Raw genomic sequence first — 22,712 nt, forward strand, 5'->3', positions numbered from 1 at the left:
CAGACCCCGCAAGCTGTCAAGGATTCGGCATTGGCAACCCTCAAGGTCTGGGTCGGAGGATTTGGCAGGAACGTCAAGTCCAAGCAGCCCTACATGCTGTCTGAAGAGCTGGCCTTGCTCATATATCCTAACGCTAAGAGGTCGGCAGCTGTAGCGGCGGACTTGGTTGCCCCTATCATTGCCAGGATCCGGGAGGAGACCCAGGCCCTGCCGGAGGACCCGGAGGGTTTAGGTGAAAGGGTTCTGGGAGAGGTGGCAGCCATGAACTTGGACCGTGAGCCCATGGTTGTCGACGACCAGGGCGAAGGTAAGGATGTAGGTGAGGCAGGTAGTACATGGGCTAAAGTTCTATCCTTTAGCCCGTCTCAATCTTCTTCCACTTCTTCCTTCCAGGGATTCACCGGGAAGCCCAAGACTGTTAGGGACAAGTCGGGCTCGGTGATCCCTAAAGTTGAACCCACGAGGGACACTCTGACAGCTATTAAGAAGTCCCTACCAAAGCCTAAGCCTAAGCCTAAGACAAGCTGTGCCAGCACGCCATCGGCTCCCAAACCGGTGGCGGACTTGGCAAGAGCTACTCCCCCACAACAGGGGTCGAGAGTAAGAGGTCTTAAAGCCAGACCCCAGGAACCTGGCTTCGACCCGGCAGCTTTCTCCACCATGCTGATGCAACCAATGGGGGACCTGGTGCAAACCAAGTTCCAGGAGATATCATCTCAACTGGCCTCTAGCCTCGAGACGTCGGGACAGTCTATTCAGTCCCTGACCGAAAGGCTAATGAACCAGGAGACCTTGATGGCGGGGCTCCAGGAAAACATGATGGCAGGACAGCTCCAGCCCGGGCATGCAAAGCAACCCCTTGCAATGCCGGACTCGTCGAAGCTACCGCCTTTCAAAAATTACAACCCTTGGAGGCCAGCAGCATACGGCCCGTTCTCTGAGGGTGTGCTGACGATCGAAGGATGTGGAACCTGGCCAGTAGAGGATTTCGAATTCTACCCGCCGCGTCTCCAGTTTCCCTTCCAGGGCTATGCCCGATTGACAGAGGAGGCACTGATAAGGGAGGATAAGGTCCTGAAGGAGACCGTTATCTTTCCTAGGGACCAGGCCCAATTAGCCTGCGTCCGGACCTTAACAGAATGGGAATGTGTCAACACAAAGCTGACACCCCATAAGAGCCCCTTTACAATGTTCGTGGTGAGCGATAACACTCCTACCCCGTGCATCTCAAAAGTGGTCGAGCTGACACTACAGGCAGCCACGGAGAGAGAACCAATGCCACAACTCTGGGAGACAGACTTGCCTTCCCTTCTGCTCCCTGGAGGCATGGAATGTTGGGTAGATGCCCCAGCAACCTTTTCAGTGGGTAAGCTCAGTCCAGACTGTGCAACCACACAATTCAGTGAACGCCTACCTAGGCTTCCAGAAGCCATAGTAAAGGCTGAGTACGAGGCGAGATGCAGGCTAAGCAGGTCCCTCAATTCCGCCACCATGACAGAAATGACTTCCCTGGTATATGCGGATGAACCGCTCTTCAAAATCCTGACGAAGTCATTTCTTCACACCGTACAGTGCGATATATATGACTTCGCAGTGGCTAGGAGGAACTGTAGGAAGCACGTCTTGGCGGATGCTTCCATCAGGCACGAGCCGAATAGGCTCATCAAATCCTCCATCTGGGGATCGAAACTGTTCCCGGAGACCATCGTAAACGAGGTTCTCAGGGAAGCAGCTAGAGTAAACCAGAGTTTAAGGATACGCTGGGGGCACATTACCAAGAGGAAGTTTGAACCCTCCAGAGCACATCCTAGGGGCAGGAAGAGGACAAGGAAGTTCCAATCCTTCCAAACCACCCAACCCCAAGCTGTGGTACAGGCTGTCCTGGTAACCCAATTGAACCAACCCTCCACCTCGAAAGCCCAACCCCAACAGCAATTCGTGCTACTGAGCCAACCCTCTCAGCAGCCCCAGAGCTCAGCCACCTTTACCGCCTCCCCAGCCTTCAACGCTACCTTTGAAACCCAAGGGGTGTTTCAAGGGTACAACAGATTTGCCAGAGGTAGCCGAGCCAGAGGAGCTTTCTGGCACAGGGCCGGTGGAAGAGCCTCCGCCCGAGGCAGAGGCTTCCGGGGAAGCTGGGGAAGTTGCCCATCTGCTAGCCAGTGAAACTCCCTAGGTAGGAGGGAGGCTGTACCTCTTCCGGGACCATTGGAGGTTCAGCAATTGGGCCCACGGTATTGTATCAAAAGGTCTGGGATGGAGTTGGAAAGAAGGGCCTCTTCCATCAACCAGCTTTTACCAGAACTCAACGGCAGACTTAATAGAGTACACCCAAGACCTTCTTCAAAAGAAGGCAGTGGTAGAAGTCAAACACTTGAAATTTCAAGGGCGCTTGTTCAGCGTTCCAAAGAAAGACTCAAACAAGCCAAGAATAATCCTAGACTTGTCCCATCAAAACTCATACATTCATTGCGACAAGTTCTGTATGCTAACCGTCTCGCAGGTGCGGACCTTACTTCCCCGTGGGGCCATCTCCACCTCTATAGATCTTACAGATGCCTACTATCATGTCCCGGTAGCAAGACACTTCCGTCCCTTCCTAGGCTTCAGACTAGGCAAACGGGCCTATGCCTTCAAAGTGATGACATTCGGGCTCAACATAGCCCCCAGAATATTTACAAAGATAGCGGAGACAGCAGTACAAGAATTGAGATCTCAAGGGGTAATGCTAGTAGCCTACCTAGACGATTGGCTTATCTGGGCCACAGACGCTGAAGAATGCCTTAAAGCAACGGACAAAGTGATAAGTTTTCTGGAATACTTGGGATTCCAGATAAACAGAAACAAATCCCAGCTGACTCCGGCACTACGATTTCAGTGGTTGGGAATAAAATGGGACCTGAACTCGTACCAATTATCGATCCCGCCGGTGAAGCGCAGGGAGATAGCGAAGGCTACAAGACAGTTCCTCAAAGGCAAACAGATGTCTCGGCAGAACCAAGAAAGAATCTTAGGTTCACTCCAATTCGCGTCGGTAACGGACGTTCTATTAACCCTCTTACACCGATTGGACGTATTAAACGTTGAGATAAATTGTCTCCCGGGTGCCGATTGGACGTATTAAACGTCGATATAAAAAAAGTCTTTTTAAAAATTTGCAGACAAATACTTATAGGCCTACCAGCCAAAAACTTTTGAATCACGCACCTTGGGGGATGCTGGGACCTCACGGATCAAGGCGTTGTTTTGTTTACAATCGTTACACAGGCACGCAAGAGCAAATTTCTTTCTTATCGCACTAAAAAGTATCAGTGTTGACAATTGGATTTTTAGCACGGATATGCGCCAATCTCCAGTTATCGGCACTAATGAGCGCTGTTATCAGGGATTTTTGGCTATTGTCACGCTGTCGAGAGCAGAACTCCAGCCGATAACTGGGGACTGCTTGCAAATTGTGTCAGCATGAGCCCTCCCCTACTCCTGACTCTAACAGGTTCTTGTTGTTTTCCTCTCATCCCCTTACAACTCGCTCATTATTTCTCTCCTCCCTAAACATGGGCTAGCTTCATACTACCAAAAACTCTTAGAATTACCAAGGTTTCTTTTTACCAAATATAATTTACTTGTGCAGCCTTCTAAGTAAGACCTTCTCTCTGATGTGTAGACAAATGCTTTTCAATGAATGATGTAATACTAGACATTTATCTTTCCTTGTATTACTTGTCTTTAGAGGATAAACCTATTCAAGATAAATAAGTTATTAAAGTCAAGTTTGTGTGTTTGAGCTGAAAATATATTAATACTTACGAAAATTCCTTGAGATCATATAACCCTAGAAGGCTATAGATGAATCCATTTAACACAAACAAAGATGGGTTTGTTGGATACTCTTCATACCATACATAGCCTCCTGGAAAATATGTTCTTACACCACCTGCAAAATATAAAACAAGTTTCTATCAATAAATGTATCAGACTAATGAAAAGTTATAAAAAATTTTCCTAATTTCCAAGTTATTCTGTCAGTATAAGATGACAGTACTGCTCAATTTCTTCGCTGAGGTTATAATTTTATTCTAGATGTCTGTCCCACTGTTAGCAAGATTATATGAAAATTAATGAAAAGATTTTAATGAAATTTAAGGAGACATTCATGAGTGACCTCAGATAATTAGAATATTCATGCATAACTTTTCCATGTGAATACACTTTAGAAGAAACTGGTTCGGATAAAGGTCTAAGGTCTGTTAGGTTTGGGTGAAACATTTAAAATAATTCAGAGAACCCCCTCAGGATGACTGACTTTTGGGCAAACTCAATTAAAGTCACAGATTTTTAATAGTGAAGTGCTCCATATTAGGAATACATATTTGTGGTACCATGATACTTTCCCAATTATAATGCTAATCAATATAAACATAGTAAAAGGTTGTGGTCACAATGTTTTGGAGATTCAAATGCTTAAAAACTTACTAAAAAAATGTTTATGTTTTATACAGTGCCGCGTGGTTTTACGCGTTTCACATTTCTGCAAACCACTTTTCTGGGCTCAACCTGTGTCGGCCAGTGAAATGTTCTGATAGCACTCATTTCTAGGTATAAATAAATGCTAAATATACCAGAGAAAAAAGCTATATGGAATGCTAGAGTTACTACCTCCAGCTCGCTCACCCTCATAGGGTGTCAGTATAGCACAGGGGCGAGTGGAAGCCACTATCACAGATACTTTGCCAATTAGAAGTCTCCTCTCTCAAAATCCCCCTCTAGAGAGGTGCCGTTACAACGTCTACCTTCCGCTCGCTACTACTACCTCTGCCAGAAATCCTTATTCCTGAATTAGCACTCTTGTATCTGCACGCGCCATTTTCACTGTCTCCAGGAAGTGTTTTTGCGAAGCATCATGTCTTCCCTTGACCAAGAAGCTTCTTCATCTAAGTTGAGTATTCCATTTATGGTTTTTTGAACACGTTGGAGCAACGATGCATCCATATTTGGCCCTGATTTTAAGACTCTTGTCACGGATCCGCCAAGAGACCCAAGTCCCCCTGGAGGACCAAGAGGGCTTGTACGATGATATGACGGATGAGGTGGCGGCCATCAGCCTGCACTGGGAGCCCATGGCCATTGAGGACCAGGAAGAAGGTAGGGAGGTAAGTGAAGCAGTTAGACGTGGGGCTATCGTTCTCTCCTTCAGCCCAACTCCTTCTTCTTCTTCTTTTCAGGGCTTCTCTGGGAAGTCCACGACCTTTGGGAATAGGTCGGGCTCGGTAATCCCCAAGGTGAAAACCTTGAAGATGAAGTCTCTGCCGAAGGCGGTTAGACCAGCCAAACCTTCTCCGGCAGGCTCCGCCAGGTCGTCATTGGCCCCCAAGCCTTCCACTTCCTCGCCCAAAGTTACTCCTCCAACCAAGGGGTCGAGAGCTAAGACTTCTAAAGCCAGACCAACGGAGTCCTGCTTCGACCAGGAGGCTTTCGCTACTCTTCTCATGCAGAAGATGAGCAGCTTTCGCCACTCTTCTCATGCAGAAGATGAGCGAAGTAGTGGACTCGAGACTTCAATCGATGTCCACTCAAGTCGCCTCGGGTCTACAGACATCCGGACAGTCCATCCTGTCTCTGAACCAATGATTACAAGCCCAGGAGGAATTGGTGACCGGATTTATCCAGTCCGAAAGCACACCGCAGTCCTTTGCGGTGCCGGACGCATCCAAGCTCCCACCATTTGAGAATAGCAACCCATGGCGGTTGGCTCTACATGCTCCATTTTCAGAGGGCAGGCTTACAATTGAGGGTTGCGGAACCCGACCTGTGGAAGACTATCAGTTCTTCCCGCCGGGCCTACAATTCCCCTTCCCGGGCTACACTAGGCTAGCCGAGGAAGCGTTGGTCAGGGTAGACAAGGTCCCGAAAGAGACAGTGATCTACCCTAGAGATCAGGTTCAGTCGGCATGGATCCGCACCCTTACGGAATGGGAGTGCGTCAACACCAAATTGACGCCTCACAAAGGTTGCTATACCATGTTCATAGCGCCGGATAACGTCCCGACTCCTTGCACATCAAAGATCGCAGAATTGACACTGCACGCTGGAATGGAGGATAAACCCATGCCTCAGCTAAAAGAGATGGAGGCTACCTCTTTGCTCTTTCCCGGAGATCTGGAGTGTTGGGTTGGAGCTCCGGCAACGTTCACAGTGGGCAAACTCAACCCGGAGTGTGCCTCCACACAATTCAGTGAACGTTTGCCTAGAATTCCGGATACCGTGATAAAGGCAGAATTCGAAGTAAGATGTAGGCTGAGCAGGTCAATTAACTCAGTCACCACTGCAGAGTTGACAGCTTCTGTCTTTGCAGAGGAGCCTCTATTCCGGGTCCTGGCGAAGTCGCTGCTGCAGGCTTATCAATCGGACCTGTATGATTTCATAGTGGCTAGACGAGCCTGCAGGAAGCATGTCTTTGCTAATGCCTCCATCAGGCATGAGCCTAACAAGCTCATAAAGGCATCAATATGGGGGGCCAACCTCTTTCCTGAGGACGTGGTTAGCAGCGTCCTCAGTGAGGCGGCTAGGGCTAACCAGAACCTTCGTGTCCGCTGGGGACTTCCCTTCAAAAGGAAGTTCGAGACCCCCGGACCACAAACCAAAAGTAGGAAGAGGCCTAGGAAGTATCAGCCTTTCCAGACCTCTCAGCCTCAAGCAGTGGTACAGGCAGTTCCTGTCTCCCAAATGAGCAAGCCTTCGACATCCAAGGCACAACCACAACAGCAGTTTGTTCTGCTCCAGAGTCAACCGACTCAACAGCCCTCGAGTTCGGCTGCCCTTGTGACTTCTCCAGCCTTCAACGCCTCCTTTGAAACACATGGGGCGTTTCGAGGCTATAATAGGCACGCAAGGGGTAGCAGAGCAAGGGGTAGCAAAGAGCTGGCTCTAGAGTTCTCTCAAGAGGCAGAGGCTTCAGAGGAGGCAGAATAAGTAAGACCTCAACCAGTCAATGAGTCTCTGCAGGTAGGCGGGAGACTGTACCTCTCCCGGGACCACTGGACCTTCAGTACGTGGGCCCACAGTATTGTATCGAAAGGTCTGGGGTGGAGATGGAAGAAAGGGCCTCCTCCACCAGTCAGTTTCGATCAGATTCCAACGACAGACCTTCTAGACTATGCCAAAGACCTTCTTCAAAAGAAGGCAATAAAGAAAGTCAGTCACCTGAAATTTCAAGGACGTTTGTTCAGTGTACCGAAGAAGGACTCGTACAAACGAAGAGTGATTCTGGACTTGTCCCGTCTCAACTCATATATTCAATGCGACAAGTTCTGCATGCTAACTGTCTCGCAGGTGCGGACCTTACTTCCCCGTGGGGTCGTCACCACCTCTATTGATCTTACAGATGCTTACTATCATGTACCGATAGCAAGAAACTTCTCTCCATACCTAGGCTTCAAACTAGGAAAACAATCTTACTTGTTCAGAGTCATGCCATTCAGGCTCAACATAGCGCCCAGAATATTCACCAAACTAGGAGAGACAGTAGTACAGGAACTAAGAGCTCAGGGGGTGATGTTAGTAGCTTACCTAGACGACTGGCTCATTTAGGCAACCAACGACGAGGAATGTCGCAAGGCAACAACCAAAGCAATAAAATTCCTAGACTACCTGGGTTTCCAGATAAACAAGGAAAAGTCCCGTCTCATTCCGGCGTCTCGCTTTCAATGGTTGGGAATTCAATGGGACCTAACCACACACAAACTATCTCTTCTGCCAAAGAAGTGCAGAGAGATAGCGAGACAATTCCTCAAGAACAAACGGGCTTCTCGTTGTACCCAAGAGAGAATCTTAGGTTCACTTCAGTTTGCTTCAATAACAGATGTTCTGTTGAAAGCCAGACTGAAGGATATCAATCTGGTATGGCGGAAAAGAGCCAACAAATTCAGAGACAAAATCTCCTTGATTCCGCCAATATTAAGGAAAAGACTCCGCCCATAGACGGAAGTCCGTAGTCTTTCCAAATCAGTGCCACTACAATTTCCCCCACCGTCTCTGATAGTCCACACGGACGCCTCTCTGAGCAGATGGGGGGCTACTCTCAGTAGAAGAAGGTTCAAGGAACATGGTCGACAACATTCCGCCAGTTCCACATCAACGTACTAGAGGCAATGGCCATTTTTCTGACCCTGAAACGAGTAGCTCCGGTCAGGAACATTCATATCAACTAGTCTCGGACAGCGCAGTGATAGTTTATTGCATAAACCGAGGAGGCTCCAAGTCGAGCCAAATAAATCATGTGATGATTGCAATTTTTTTGTTGGCAATGAAACATCACTGGCACCTGTCAGCTACTCACCTGGCAGAGTACGGAATGTCATTGCGGACTCACTGTCCAGAACAACTCCGCTGGAGTCGGAGTGGTCCTTGGACACAAAATCATTCCATTGGATTTGCCAACAAATCCCGGGCCTTCAGGTAGACCTGTTCGCCACGGAGTCCAATCACAAACTTCCATGTTATGTGGCTCCCAATCTGGATCCTCTGGCTCATGCCACAGATGCGATGTCCATAGACTGGAACAATTGGCCGAAGATTTACCTATTTCTGCCAATAAACCTCTTTCTGAAAGTTCTACACAAACTCAGATCTTTCAGAGGACAGATAGCATTGGTAGCACCCAACTGGCCGAAGAGCAATTGGTTTCCTCTTCTACTAGAGTTGAAACTCCGTCCCAGATGGATTCCCAACCCAAAACTGACTCAAATAGTACAAACTCGGACTGTGTCAGCTTCCTCAAGAATTCTGAATGCCCTAACTTTATGGACTTCATGAAGTCTGCGGCACAGAAGGATGCTAGTATTGACCCACTAAACACCCTGTTCGTGGAGTCAGACAAAAGAGAATCAACGCTCAGGCAGTATGATTCAGCAGTAAGGAAGCTACCCATCTTTGTAAAAGAATCAGATGTCCAGAAGATGACTACAAATCTGACAATTTCATCTTTTTGAACTCTGTTCGAAAAAGGCCTAGCTGCTAGTACCATTACTACGACTAAATCTGCCTTGAGGAAGATATTTCAGTTTGGCTTTAATATTGATTTAACAGATTCATACTTCTCGTCTATCCCTAGAGCATGTGCTCGTCTGAGACCGGTAGACCACCCTCACATGATCTCCTGGTTTTTAAATGATGTACTCAGGTTGGCTTCAGATACTGATCAATAATCATGCTCATACATAACCCTTCTCAGGAAAACATTATTTTTAATGAGTCTGGCCTCAGGCACCAGAATATCTGAACTGTCGGATCTCTCTAGAGAACCAAATCATATCGATTTCCTCCTGTCAGGAGAAGTTCTGCTCTCTCCAGATCGGAAATTCTTAGCAAAGAATGAAGACCCACAAAACAGGTGGTCTCCATGGAAGATTGTCCCTCTTCCACAGGACCCATCATTATGTCTTATTATTACATTAAAATCTTATCTGGGCAGAACTTCTAAAAAGTCTTCAGGTCCTCTTTTTATTAGAGAGAAGGATGGAACCATTTCCTTGAAGGCCATTAGACAACAAATTCTTTATTTTATTAAACAAGCCAATCTGGATTCAGTCCCTCATGTCCATGATATCCGGGCAGTGGCTACCTCAGTTAATTATTTTCATCATATGAACTTAGAGGATCTTAAAAAATATATGGGTTGGAAATCCCTGACAGTATTTAAACGCCACTATCTGGAAACTCTAGAGGCCCTTAAATATTCGGCAGTGGCTGCAGGGAACATTGTCTCCCTGATACAGCCTAGTTATGTAAATCTAAATCTGTATTTTATTAATTTGCTATTAATGATCTTTTGGTACTCGCTCTCACCTACCTGCCTCGCCTGTAATCCCTGCCTTTCTGCCTTTTGTTCCGGACTGGATTGCTCTTCAACCCACTCCTGCACATGTACATAGTAGTTCATTAATATATTTGTTTTTATGTTCATTACCTGATGTTTTTTCCCATGATAGTATGGATTTGGTCATATTAGGTGGTTTTTACCATTGGTAATTTGTTATCCTTACCTTGTATTAAAACAATAATTTTAAGAAAATTTTAATTTTCCTTTCATATAAATTTTTGTTTACATTTTATTTCCAAGTTTGTATGGCCAATTCTCTGTTACTATTTCACTGGCCGACACAGGTTGAGCCCAGAAAAGGGATTTTGAAAAAGGAAACACCTATTTCTGGGGGAAGACCTGTGTCGCCCAGTGAACCCATCCCTCTCTTTTTCCTTTCCCCACCCTTTAGCTGGCCCAAGCTTGGGTGCGTATTCAGAAATGAGGATTTCTGGCAGAGGTAGTAGTAGTGAGCGGAAGGTAGACGTTGTAACGGCACCTCTCTAGAGGGGGATTTAAAGAGAGGAGACTTCTAACTGGCAAAGTATCTGTGATAGTGGCTTCCACTCGCCCCTGTGCTATACCGACACCCTATGAGGGTGAGGAGCTGGAGGTAGTAACTCTGGTATTCCATATAGCTTTTTTCTCTGGTATATTTAGCATTTATTTATACCTTGAAATGAGTGCTATAGGAACATTTTACTGGGCGACACAGGTCTTCCCCCAGAAATAGATTTTTCCTTTGTCAAAATCCCTTTGTTGTGGATTTTTGTGGAACACATAATCACTTTTTTCCACGGGGAATTTTCACTAATTTGCAGATTTCTCTTTGGGCATTATCTCTAAAATTATCACTAATTCGTTTTTACATCAAGTCTAAGCACAGTATAAATGGATTCTTTAAGTGAAATAATGTTTCATTAATATTTTGCTTTTTTTTCTTAACAGAGAGAGAGAGAGAGAGAGAGAGAGAGAGAGAGAGAGAGAGAGAGAGAGAGAGAGAGAGAGAGAGAGAAACTATGGTTTTTACATCAAGTCTATAAATAATGGATTCTGTAAGTGAAATGATGAATGTTTATTAATATTTTGCTAAAAAAAAGAAAAGAATATATATATATATATATATATATATATATATATAATTGAGCTGATCCAATACAGTTTTGAATATGCCTTTTCCGTGTTAGTATTCTGAAGTCCCCGTGAGACCATTATAAGTGATACTGTGTGTGTGCTACAACACAAGTCAACCGTCAAAGACGTTACAAGTTGGCGTGGCTTGGGCAGTTCAAAGAATGCCACGCTTCTCTATAACCAATCAGCTTTTTGCATAATGATGCTGTGTGACATTTGAAACAGGCCGAACCAGTGGTTAGATCAGTTCGTTAGCGGGTGCCATACAGGACAGACTGGGTTGAGACGAGTGCCCATTGCCCCGCATTCCTGTCGGCAGCCACGCATAGACGTGCATCACCTTAAGTGTCAATAACAGTCTAACCTCCCGTCCGGTTGTGCACTAGCGTAGTTAACATAATAATTACAAGTAAAGGCCACCTGCGTAGCTAAGAAGAATACACGTGTTAGACGTTCCCGTCCTACATTGCATGCATGTAAACTTATCTCTCTCCTGTTTTTTCTTCATACCCCACACCTGACACCAAAATTATATGACCTGATCTCGGTCATTAGTGGGTTCGGGATATGAAGGAAAAACAGGAGAGAGATAAGTTTACATGCATGCAATGTAGGACATGCAAAAATAATAATTGATGGAACGTTTAACACAGGTATATTCTTCTTAGCTACACAGGAGGCCTTTACTTGTAATTTTTACGTTAACTATGCTAGTGCACAACCGGACAGCAGGTTAGACTGTTATTCACCTGGGCCGCGGAGAACAATTTTAAAACTTGCGCGCCGCCAACTCAGTAGACTTGCCACCATCCTCCCGCTGTCCTATCATGCCTCTATGTAAAGGCGTTCCTTGACCATTTCATTGCAGCAGCGTTATTGTAAACACCTGGAATTCGTCCGTTCACATAGATTTTGTTTGTTAACGTAAATTCGTGTTAGTGATTTCGCTTTCATTGTACTGTAAGTTACTTTATCGTGTTGTGTGTGAACTTAATTAATTACGTTATTAGCCATGGGTCCAAAAATGTTGCTGAAGTTAATGTTTTCTGCCATTTGTTAATGTGTTTCGTAAAGTTTAGTGTTAATTTTTTTTGTCATTTTTGCCAATGTGTTTCATAAAGTTAAGTGTTCATGTTTTCAGCCATTTGTCCTCCTCCCCTGTCGCCACTTTCGGACACCGCCTCACTCGAAAGGTAAGGTTCCACATTTTACTACATACATACATACATGTACATACAATATTTCTTGTACCCTGTACTCTAATACACTTTATTTACAGGCACAGTCACGGTTAGGTTAGGTATTGAATGGTCCAAATTGTATTTCATTGTTTATTGGTCAATTTAGCTTTATTATAAAATTTACTGTGGTGTTTTTGTTAGGTAATTTACATGTACAATGTAGTTCTAGATACGAAAAAATCAGATTACGAAGACTGCTTCAGAACGGATTAATTTCGTAACCTGAGGCACTACTGTATAGTTGGTAAAAAAAATAAAATGAAACTACGTACAGTAATTAGTGAATATTGCTCTACCAAAAATTCTGCAAGTTGGCGATTTTTCCGTGATAGCTGTGATTAATTGAAGCAAGTGAATGCTGAACCACGATATAGCACGGGTTGAATGTAAGGGATAAAAAAAAATTAAGGAAGAAACATCTGTAAGAGAAGAATCTTTTTATATCATTTATATGTACTAACATATTTCATATGTTCTACATATTTCTTACCTGCTGAAGAATTATTATTAACATCGTCTGTCATAAGGAATTAGTGAAATATTTTGTCATGAATTGCTCTCTGCTGATTAACAAACATAAAGAATTATGTTATTTAAATGTTATTTGTGAAATCCAAATATATCTGTATACAGGCAGTCACTAGTTATTGGCGATCCAGTTTTACGGTGCTTTTCTAGCAACGACGATAGTTGGATTTTTGGCGCCAATCACCAGTTATCAGCTCTGATCCCCACTTAGCAGTCCCCATAGGGGGGTAGTGCCATCAGCGCACCTCATTCGGTGCAATGTAGGCATTACCTATGGTTCTTTGCAGCGGACCTTTGGTCCCTAGCTGCAACTACTTTCATTTGTTTTACTGTACCTCCGTTCATATTCTCTTCATTCCATCTTACTGTCCACCCTCTCCTAACAACTGTTTCATAGTGCAACTGCAAGGTTTTCTTCCTGTAACCTTTTACTGTCAACATCAGTGCAGATCTCCAGTAATTGGCACTGCTAACAGGGGATCTGTGCCATTATCACCGATTCTCAAGTATTGGCGATCTTCGTTTATCATCACTCCATTGGGAACGGAACCACCGCTGATAACCAAGGACTGCCTGTACTGTATTTATAATTTTGCAGAAATATGCACGTCTCTATTTCTTGTCATGATAATAAGGGAAACTGACCCACATCTTTTCAAGAATGACATTCCTATGTTATTTTATTTGACTTTTGCTATGATTTTGGCATGTACGTGTATCTGTGATGCAGTTAACATAAGAGATGCAGAGCGCTAGCGCTATATGGGGGTAACATCACCCAAAATTGTATTGGCACGCAACAACAATTAATTCGCTACATTTAACAAATAGTACTGTAATATGACCATTTTGAGTGATGCTTTTATATTTTAAAATGAACTTGACAGAATATCTAAGTTTTTTATGTTAATATGAACTTTGTAATTCAGTTCTGTACATGTAGCTACATCAATTGTATAACTTGTTTCCTTTAAAAGTTCCATGTAAAACCCGGATGCAGAATGGGATGGGTCTTTTTTGGCTCAACTTTTGAGGTGATCTAATATCTGGGTTGTGTAGTGATGTGTGTGGATTTAGAAGTGGCAGTTAGTACCCTTATTTTTGAGCTTTGTTGTAATTTTGGTTATTTTGAATGCCACTGAATTTCAATTCCTTTGAGTAATTCATTTTTATTTATTTCTGATATCACTACCCATCTGATATATTTAACCTTTTGTTATTAGATTAATTTTAAGATTATTTTCAACAAAAACATTTCATTATCCCTTCATTTTATTTAATTTTTCCTGTGATCCCATTTCAGTGAGTGACAAATGTACATTTGATCTCATAACTACAGCATATTGTTCATATTCTGAATTTATGCAAGTAACTTATAGGCACAAAGTTACATATATATTGATATGTCATCCTTGTTAGTACTAAGTTGGGTTGAGAGATATCTCCCCATAATTTAGAAACAGTAAAGGGAGTGTGGTGTTATTACGCATAGCTTTTGGCAGTTTTGACCAAGTAACAAGATTAAGTGTACAGTCCACTTTGTCCATACAATATTTTTTCATTGCATCTTTCCTTTATTTAGTCCTTCGAACCAGACAACTTCCGGTGTTTTAGTTATTGAGGATATGAATGTGAGTGTTTGTAACTTAAAATCAGATACTTCTATATTACCATCAGGGTCGACAACTAGCTGTCATTCTCCTTTTTTGAAGGTAGATGTGCATAAGACTATATTAAGATATAGCAAGACAAAGTGTAATTTTTCCTGTCTCACTGTAATTTAAGAGTTTGGTAATAAGGCCAGTATTATTTTTGTAGAACACAGATTGATAACTTGTTCATTTGTATATCACTATTCTACGAAGAGGTTAGTGTCTACTTCTACGGTACACATGCGATCCATTGCGTGGGGTACATAAGGAGAATCATTATTTGTCTCACGTACCCGAACCACGTGACAAGTACGGAGGAAGTAGGAACAACGAATCCTCAAAATCACATTTTATGTATTTATTTCAAGCACCATTATTGCTGTAATGTCATGCTTGTTATCAATGTACAAATTCGACCATATGTATATCCATTTGAATTCCTTATTTCTCTCTTGTATATTTGTTATATTACGTTCGTAAAGAAACACAAATGCCTTGTTGTTACTCCCTCTTTCTACCAGTTGAGAGAGAGGGACTAAATTGTGGCCTACATGGACCTATTATATTGTAAGAGTTTGAACTAATAACTTAGTCATAGCCAGACCTGACCTTTCACTCATACTTGCATCCCACACGACATTGAGATTTATGTGATTATCATCATTATCTTCATTAACTTTGTATGTTTGGAAAGATGATTTTGCCTTACTTTCTCAGCATGTCTCAGACAATTATAGTAATAAAACCATTGTTTGTGAGGCTGCTATAGAATAGAATATGGAATTCAGGCCAAAGTTGGACTTACGAGGTAATTCACCTCTGAAAAGGAAATCGACAGTAAAAAGGACTGCAATGTGTAAAGGGAGGAAAACCTCACAGTAGTACTATGAATCAATTGTTAGGAGAGGGTGGAAAGTAAGATGGAAGAAAGAGAATATGAATGGAGGTACAGTAAAAGGAATGAAAGGGGTTACAGCTAGAGGCCAAAGGGCTCTGCAAAGAACCCTTAGTATGTCTACAATAAAGGTAAGAGTGATGTTAAATGTTCACTATTAATTTCATTATTCAATTATATTTATTTCTCATTGTTTTCTTTATGTTAAACTGTGTTTATACCATACAAAATTTATTTTTTGTTAATATTTTTGGGGGTCTGGAATGCATTTACATAACTGTATTTACATCATTCCATAATGTTTCGGTTTTTGTACGTTTTGGACTTCGTGGAAAGTCCCAGAATGGATTATGTACGAAAACAGAGGTTCCACTGTACATACAGGCATTCACCAGTTATCAGTGATATATGACACCACAACAGGATGAGTTTCAGTCATCGGTGCCATAAGGTGCTGATAATAGAGTTATGGGGCCATAACATACCTAAGAGGGCCATTAACTGGTTAGCAGCGCCATTAACCGAAACTCTGTGCAATAAGCGCTATAAATCGCCGAGTTTTGGTTAATAGTGGTTTTTGCTTATCAGCACCCTGCCAAGAACAGGAATTTTTTAGTTCATAATAATTCATAATATGGCTTTGTGTGGCAATCGTTCAACTTGGTTAACATGGCAGAGAGGCTGGATATCGATTCTAATTACAAATACCTGAGTTCGACAGAGATTTGGTAGCTCGGGATCGGTATCAACTTATAACCTAACTTGTTGGCCGAGTCGATAATGTCACTGCGGTGCTGATTTCTCCTTTGTCTGTCCACTGGTTCGAATCCATGGGAGGACGAAATTATTATTAACTAAAAAATTCCCCTTCAGTTAACATATGTGAAAATATATTAATTCTGAGGTAGAGTAAATTGGATATTAAAGGACATTTGTAGCTTAATGCATGTATATGAATCACTGTGGTGTGATAAGAATTCATATAGATATATATTATATATATATATATATATATATATATATATATATATATATGTGTGTGTGTGTGTGTGTGTGTGTGTGTGTGTGTGTGTAAAGGCAAGCCAAGTGCAAGGCGTTCTGAACACTCACTGAGTGAGGCAAGTGTCTTGCTAAAAAGAAAAAAAACAAGAGAAGTGAACACATGTGAGAATTGTATTGATAAACCTTTCCTTTGCCTCAGTTGTTTCAACTTGAAACATTCTGTTCGAAGAATGTAGGAAAATTTCAGGATATTCATTTTCATTTTTTCCAATGCAAAAGCAGAACAAAAAAAACAGGTTTTGACATAGGAAAACCCCATTTTTGGTAGCCACTGTTGAGTCTTCAACAATTACCCTTTTCCATATGGTCTATCCAGAGCTCAACGATTACCCTTTTCCATATGGTCTATCCCTGAGCTCAACGATTACCCTTTTCCATATGGTCTATCCAGAGCTCAACGATTACCCTTTTCCATATGGTCTATCCAGAGCTCCATGGTGACCAGACTAATGTTAAAGAATTCTCTTATCTGGTCTTGTGGCCAAGTATTGTGTTGTAATGATAAAATAAGTGATAGAGATAATGGACTCGGGATAAAAGGGCACATTCTATTATCCTCAGGGAACGCTAATACCCAGTTTACCTACTGCATCAAAACCACAAAAAGAAGTGGTTATGTGCAATTGCACCGTCAAATCGTTTACACACGACCGAAATCCGACCAAGATGCCATTCCCTTCTATTGGTCAATGTAGGACGATCCCTTACCCACATCCCATGTCTTTTCGTTAGGGAGGGTTTTGAGGACTCAGTGACTACAAAAAATAGGTTTTTCTTATGTCAAAACTGGTTTTTGATAGAGTATTTGCTGTCTTGTTCTCAAGGAGCTTTGCAAAGAAAATGACAGGTGAACGAAAAGCTCTTGAATTTTAATCCCACCAACCCAAAAACATCATTAGTCCAGGGTCAAGTCACTAGTCAGGGTCCCATTCTTTATTCCAAATACTATTAGGTTTGGTAACAAAGAACAAAAAACTAAGTGCGAACTCACATTCTTTAGGGTGAAATTCTGTGGTGACTTACCTAAGCATGCTGTGTATGGTTGCAGTATTGTCAAACCTTCCCGAGTGATAGTTAGTATATCCACTGGTTAGGAAGACATGTAGTTTGCCACTGTAGCACCAATGGGTAAAGACTATCCATGCCACCTACCAATACACAGTGTAGTCGAATTTGTGGCAAGTGTTGTTAGAGTGTAGGAAAAGACGGACCTTTTGGGATGTTTACCATGGCCTCTGGGTTAACCTTAAATGCATGACCTGGGCATAATATTTTGTCTGCTAATTCTAGTTTACTTAGAAAGAGATTTCCTCCTTAAAGGAATCCCATTCTTGGCTGGGAATGGAAGGCCATAAGACAATAATTGATCATCAGCCATTTGTGTGATGTATTGTCCCCATCTAAGAGAGCCCTGCTTGTTAATAAGATCTCCTGATGCTAATGCAATCGAGAAGACCACATACTGTAGCTTGTGAGTTGAGGTTGTATCGGGTCCACTGAATTGAGAGGCTGATCAAAGTCTAAGCACCTTGTTCATGAACCAAGTGATTGGAACTCTTCTAGGGCGGATCTTTGTAGTGCAAAGGACTGCAGAAGGGAAGTGACAACTTATATAGTACTGCAGTCAAATCACGAAATTATACAACAATGGTTCCGTTAACACTGCCTTGTATTCCATGATTGTTGTAACTGCAAGGCGTTTGTCTTCAAAAAAGGATACGGAAATTTTAAAACTGTCCTTAGAATTTTTGACAAGGGTCTCAGTATGGATAAAATACATACTGTTATTGCCAGATATGTGAAGTCTGTAATTTTTGCACTAGGTACCCGTGAAGGTCTTGGCTGAAAAAGGAGGATCCCTTAAATGACTTTCCCTCCTATTGACTGGGATAAAACAGCAGCCAGTTTTTGGAATTTATATCTTCACCCGTTGTTATAGTAATACGAACCAATCCCTGTTTAGCCAGTTTGTGGCTATGTATTAAGCAAGCTGTTCCTTAGTAGGTTAGGAGGAGTTAAAGGGTATATCGTCCTCCATTTGTTCCAGTCTTGTAGGAAGGCATCTCCTGCTGTTGCTTGCCTAGCAGTTTGTGATTCTCATATGTGGTGAACAGGTCCACTTCCATTTGTGGAAGCATGTTGGCTATTTTCTGAAAGAATGGTTGTCTAACTCCACTCTCTTGAGGCTGTCATTCTTCTTGATAGGGAGTCTTACTATTACACTGAGAGACCCCCTAAGATGAATTGCAGACATGTACCACTTTCTTGCCCCATCAAAGGATGGCTAGCATTACCATATTGAGGGGTCAAGTATCATCCAGACCTCTTAATGTAGGACATTGCAGTCATGTTGTCTAGAACCATCTAAATGTGTTTTCTGGAGGTTTGAGTTTTTTGAAAGACGAAAAGATAGCCATCAGCGCCAGGACACTGATACAAACAAAATTCCTCAGAGTAGTTGAACATAACCCTGTCACCTGACAATCTTCCCAACCTGTCAACAAGGCATCTGCATGTATTGTCATTCATACAGACCGAGGAGTCAGGGTGACCTTAAGGGCAGAGATTCCTTCCTGGATCAAGGTTGAAGTATCTCCCAACCTTTTTTAATCTTTTCATGAGGTCGGTTTCACATCTTGTTTGTTGCATGTGATAGCTAGAATTTCTTCATATTAATTTGTTGTAATTCAAGTATTGGATCTATGGTTGATGCAAATTGCAACAAGCCCCTCATATGTTCAAACTGCCGTTTGGAAACTCTGGGCTGTGCAAGGCACGTTTTGAGGACTTGCTTTATTTTGTTTTGAGCATGATGGCGAGAGATGAGTTGTGAAAAGTATCCCAACACAGTGCCAGTTACTGAAGAGTCTACTGGGTGTGAGGTGGGATCTCGCCAATTTATCATAAAACTTTTTGACTGCAGTCAGTTGACCACTGCTGTTAGGTTTTTCAAGCACACTTTTCTTGTGGGTCCCCAGATCAACCAGTCATCTACGTGGGCCATTATAGTTGTATTTCTGATTTCTCGAAAGACTACTTTACTTTGTCAAATCTTAGGGTAATGTTTAGCCTTAGGAAGGGATGGAAGGTAACAACGACAGGTAAGTGCCAGTATGTATGCATCTTTCAGATCTATAGTTATCCAAGTCTTTTAAAGCAATTGAACGCACTAGGGCAATAGCATTATTTGGAAAATTTGTGAAACGATGTGCTTGTTCAATTATGATAGATTTAGGATCACTCTTTGTTTGGAGGATCCTTTTTGGGGGCACTTAAAGAGACGTGCTTGGTGGCAAATATACGCATGTTTCTCTATGGCTCCCATTAACAAAGCCTTTCTGCACTTAACATTTTAGAGAGGAGTCTGGTCTTTAGAAGAATCCCTTCATAGGAGGGGGAGGGGTGAGACTGTTTCCACCCCAACCTGTTAAACTTAATGCTGTGTCCCCAAGGGAAGACTTCAATTTCCTATGGTATCATTGAAGTCGACCCCCAACCATACCATTCCTATTGGTACCCACCTCTGCCCTTGATAGGCATTCCATTTGTTGCTTTTTCTTTACCTAGAAGAGGATCTTTGGATCTTGTGAAAATTATTTTCTTGTTGTTGTTGTTGTCCATTTGTGAGGCATCATCCCTTCTGAACACCTTCCTGTTCTTCGAGGAAAATACTTTTGTGGTGACTGAAGGCTTACCTTTTTAAGTGAGCCTTTTTGAATTGGGTAAGGGGAAGTTTTGGGTTTTTGTTTCCTAAATCCCCCTTTTTCTGGTGGCAGGTTTGCCCGTTAAGTTTTTAACCACAACACATTCCTCAAACAGGTCCTTACAGAAAGGGTTACTATGTAATAATAAAGTTACACTCAGAAGTGACTAGTTGGAGCCCTCCAATGTTTCAATTTGCGCTTTATGCATCACTCTAGAGAGCCACAGAATGCTTGCCACAGGGTTCTCTTAAGACTTTTAACCACAGCAGCAACAATTCCTCTACAACATTTTGGAAGACTTGATGGCAACTTCCGCTAAGGTGGTATAGGTTATAATACTAAAGAAGTAGATCCTAGTATGGAATTCTACTGAGGCTGTCACCTCTGAGATTCTTCTCATAGGGGTCCTAACTTGCTGTGTAGCTATAAATAAAGGAGGCTTTTCCCCTTCAGAAGGGAGTGGTAGTGTTGCCCAATCCTTGGTGGAGTTTTCTGAAACTGGGATGACAAAGGCAAATGGTTATAATTGTGCCATTGTCTCTGGTCTTTTAATCATTAAAAAATTCTGAAAATCTGTCTTTTCAATTTGAATAATTTTGAAAATGAAGGGAAAGAAGGCTGGACCTCTTTGGTGACCAAGCTCAGTCATGATAAATGGTGTCTTCTATTACTTTTAATGTTATAGACACAGGTTCTTCACATGTACAGCTTCGATCATAATTTTCCTCTCGTTAATTAGGTTTTACTATAGGGAGAGACAATGCACACTGATGTGTCTAACCAAGGTTCATAAGTGTCATCAGGGATGAATGTTGGAGCCCCTGTCAAGTTTTGATGAAGTTTTGTATTCAGAACTGAACAATAGTGGTTTCTAGTTGTAATTGCAACACTAGACCTTATTTGTGCAGCATTTGCACCCCCTCTCACTTTTGGGTTGCAGGATGCAGTACTTTCACACTTTGGAGTGTATACTGGATTAACTAAATTCCTTTTTGGAATCATGCATCATGTTGCCCATGCATTGCCATTCTGTGGCAATGACATTTTCTGATGTTATTCATAATTTCCTTACAGAATTGGTCAAATATCACAATTTGTGTATCCCTTCTGGGGGAGCTTGCGTAACCTGACTAATATCTACAGCTGTTCCTCAGGGGGCAGAGGTCCTAGGTGAAGTACTATAATCCTCTAAATCTGTTGTCATTTCCACTGGGTTCAGGTGGCTCCTTGTATCACTTTTTGGGGAAGGATCCTAATTTCCTTACAGAATTGATCAAATGCCACAAGCTGTGTATCCCATTTTGGAAAGCTTGCACATTATAACTGCCGGTAATATATAATTTCCCCTTTCCTTAGCCCCACTGAACCCTAGGAATCACCGGGACAGCTTAAAATGAGCAGTTTCATCCTTAAAACTAGCTGCCAGTAGTATACTACAAGTTTGGTACATATCTGTCGACCAAGCAAATGTTCATAGTTTTTTACAAGACTATACCCATGCAGATGGTATGAGCCATACCCTCTGGCACAAAATGACCCAAACAATCTGATACAAAACACTCGAACTGGGTGTCCTGCCCAATGGCAGTCCTGTAGTGATATAAAGCAAGTTCTTATTAGAAGCTAGTCAGTATTAAATTAGTAATGAGGGACACCTCTGTAGTTCCTCATAGTTTCCATATTTGTAATAGATTCTATTAGAAATCTATGTTAACTTAAGTCCTTAGGTTATTTGATTACACATAGGATACTGCTTATAAAAATTCCTATGCTATTTGGGCTAAACTACCACTTAGTACACCAACAAAAGTGTTTTGCCTAAATTGTTCTCTCTTAGCCTAGTAGAGGTTATTGCCTAATCCAGATTATTCTAGATCAAATGTAAAGGCTATATAAAAACAAAGTTACTTACATGTAAATTCATAGTTAGGGTAACATCTTTTGTCTGAGATTGTTTATATCTAACCCTAGGCTATTTGGTCTACAATATAAAACAGTAACTTTCTAATGTGAAACTCACTGATGTGAAATTTTATAGTTAGGCTATCACCTAGTATAGGTTATTGTCAAATCTTGATTAATTAATTTACTTTTAAAGGTATGGGATTAACCAGGTGTAATTTTTAGCCTTAAAGATAGGCTACCAACTCATTTGGTCTATTTGCTGACTTTGGTCTACTATACAAAACAGTAAATGGCAAATATGAAACTTTATAGTTAGGCTATCACCTAGTATAGGTTTTTGTCTAGTCTGGATTAACTGTTTTTGGTCCACTAAAGCTAGGCTAGCCTATCACCTAGCCTAGGCTAATGCCTAATCAATCACCATTATCTAATTCCCTTTTAAGGGTATGCACATGATAGCCTACAGTATTAAGACAATGCTTAAGTATACAGGGTATAAAAAAGGAAAAATGTCTGTAGCCTTTTATGTAATCCTAAGGTCTTAGGTGTAAACTTAGGATATTGCCTAGGACCATAGCCTAACAGGCTATGTCCTTAAATCTTACATTAATTTAGGTTACTTATTTTCGTTCATCCTTAACCCTTAGGAGCTGGGATAATAAATCAATGTGCAGCACCCCATGCCGGCAAAACTTTGTGGTCGGCTAATTTATGAAAAAACTCATCAATGGAAAG

The 22,712-nt window shown here is 42.1% G+C and overlaps 1 protein-coding gene across 2 annotated transcripts in view; it reads right to left on the minus strand.

Moving 5' to 3' along the window:
* The window catches only part of LOC135223624 (D-glucuronyl C5-epimerase B-like), an 888,924-nt gene that overhangs the window by 29,304 nt on the left and 836,908 nt on the right, over nucleotides 1-22,712 (minus strand). For both annotated transcript variants that reach the window (XM_064262234.1, XM_064262233.1), the window contains exon 18: nucleotides 3,808-3,934. In XM_064262234.1, coding sequence (XP_064118304.1) covers nucleotides 3,808-3,934 — 127 coding nt within the window. The remainder of the gene's footprint in view (nucleotides 1-3,807; nucleotides 3,935-22,712) is intronic.

Source organism: Macrobrachium nipponense, chromosome 10 (genome assembly GCF_015104395.2).
Source record: "Macrobrachium nipponense isolate FS-2020 chromosome 10, ASM1510439v2, whole genome shotgun sequence".
In the NCBI taxonomy this organism is placed as follows: domain Eukaryota; kingdom Metazoa; phylum Arthropoda; class Malacostraca; order Decapoda; family Palaemonidae; genus Macrobrachium; species Macrobrachium nipponense.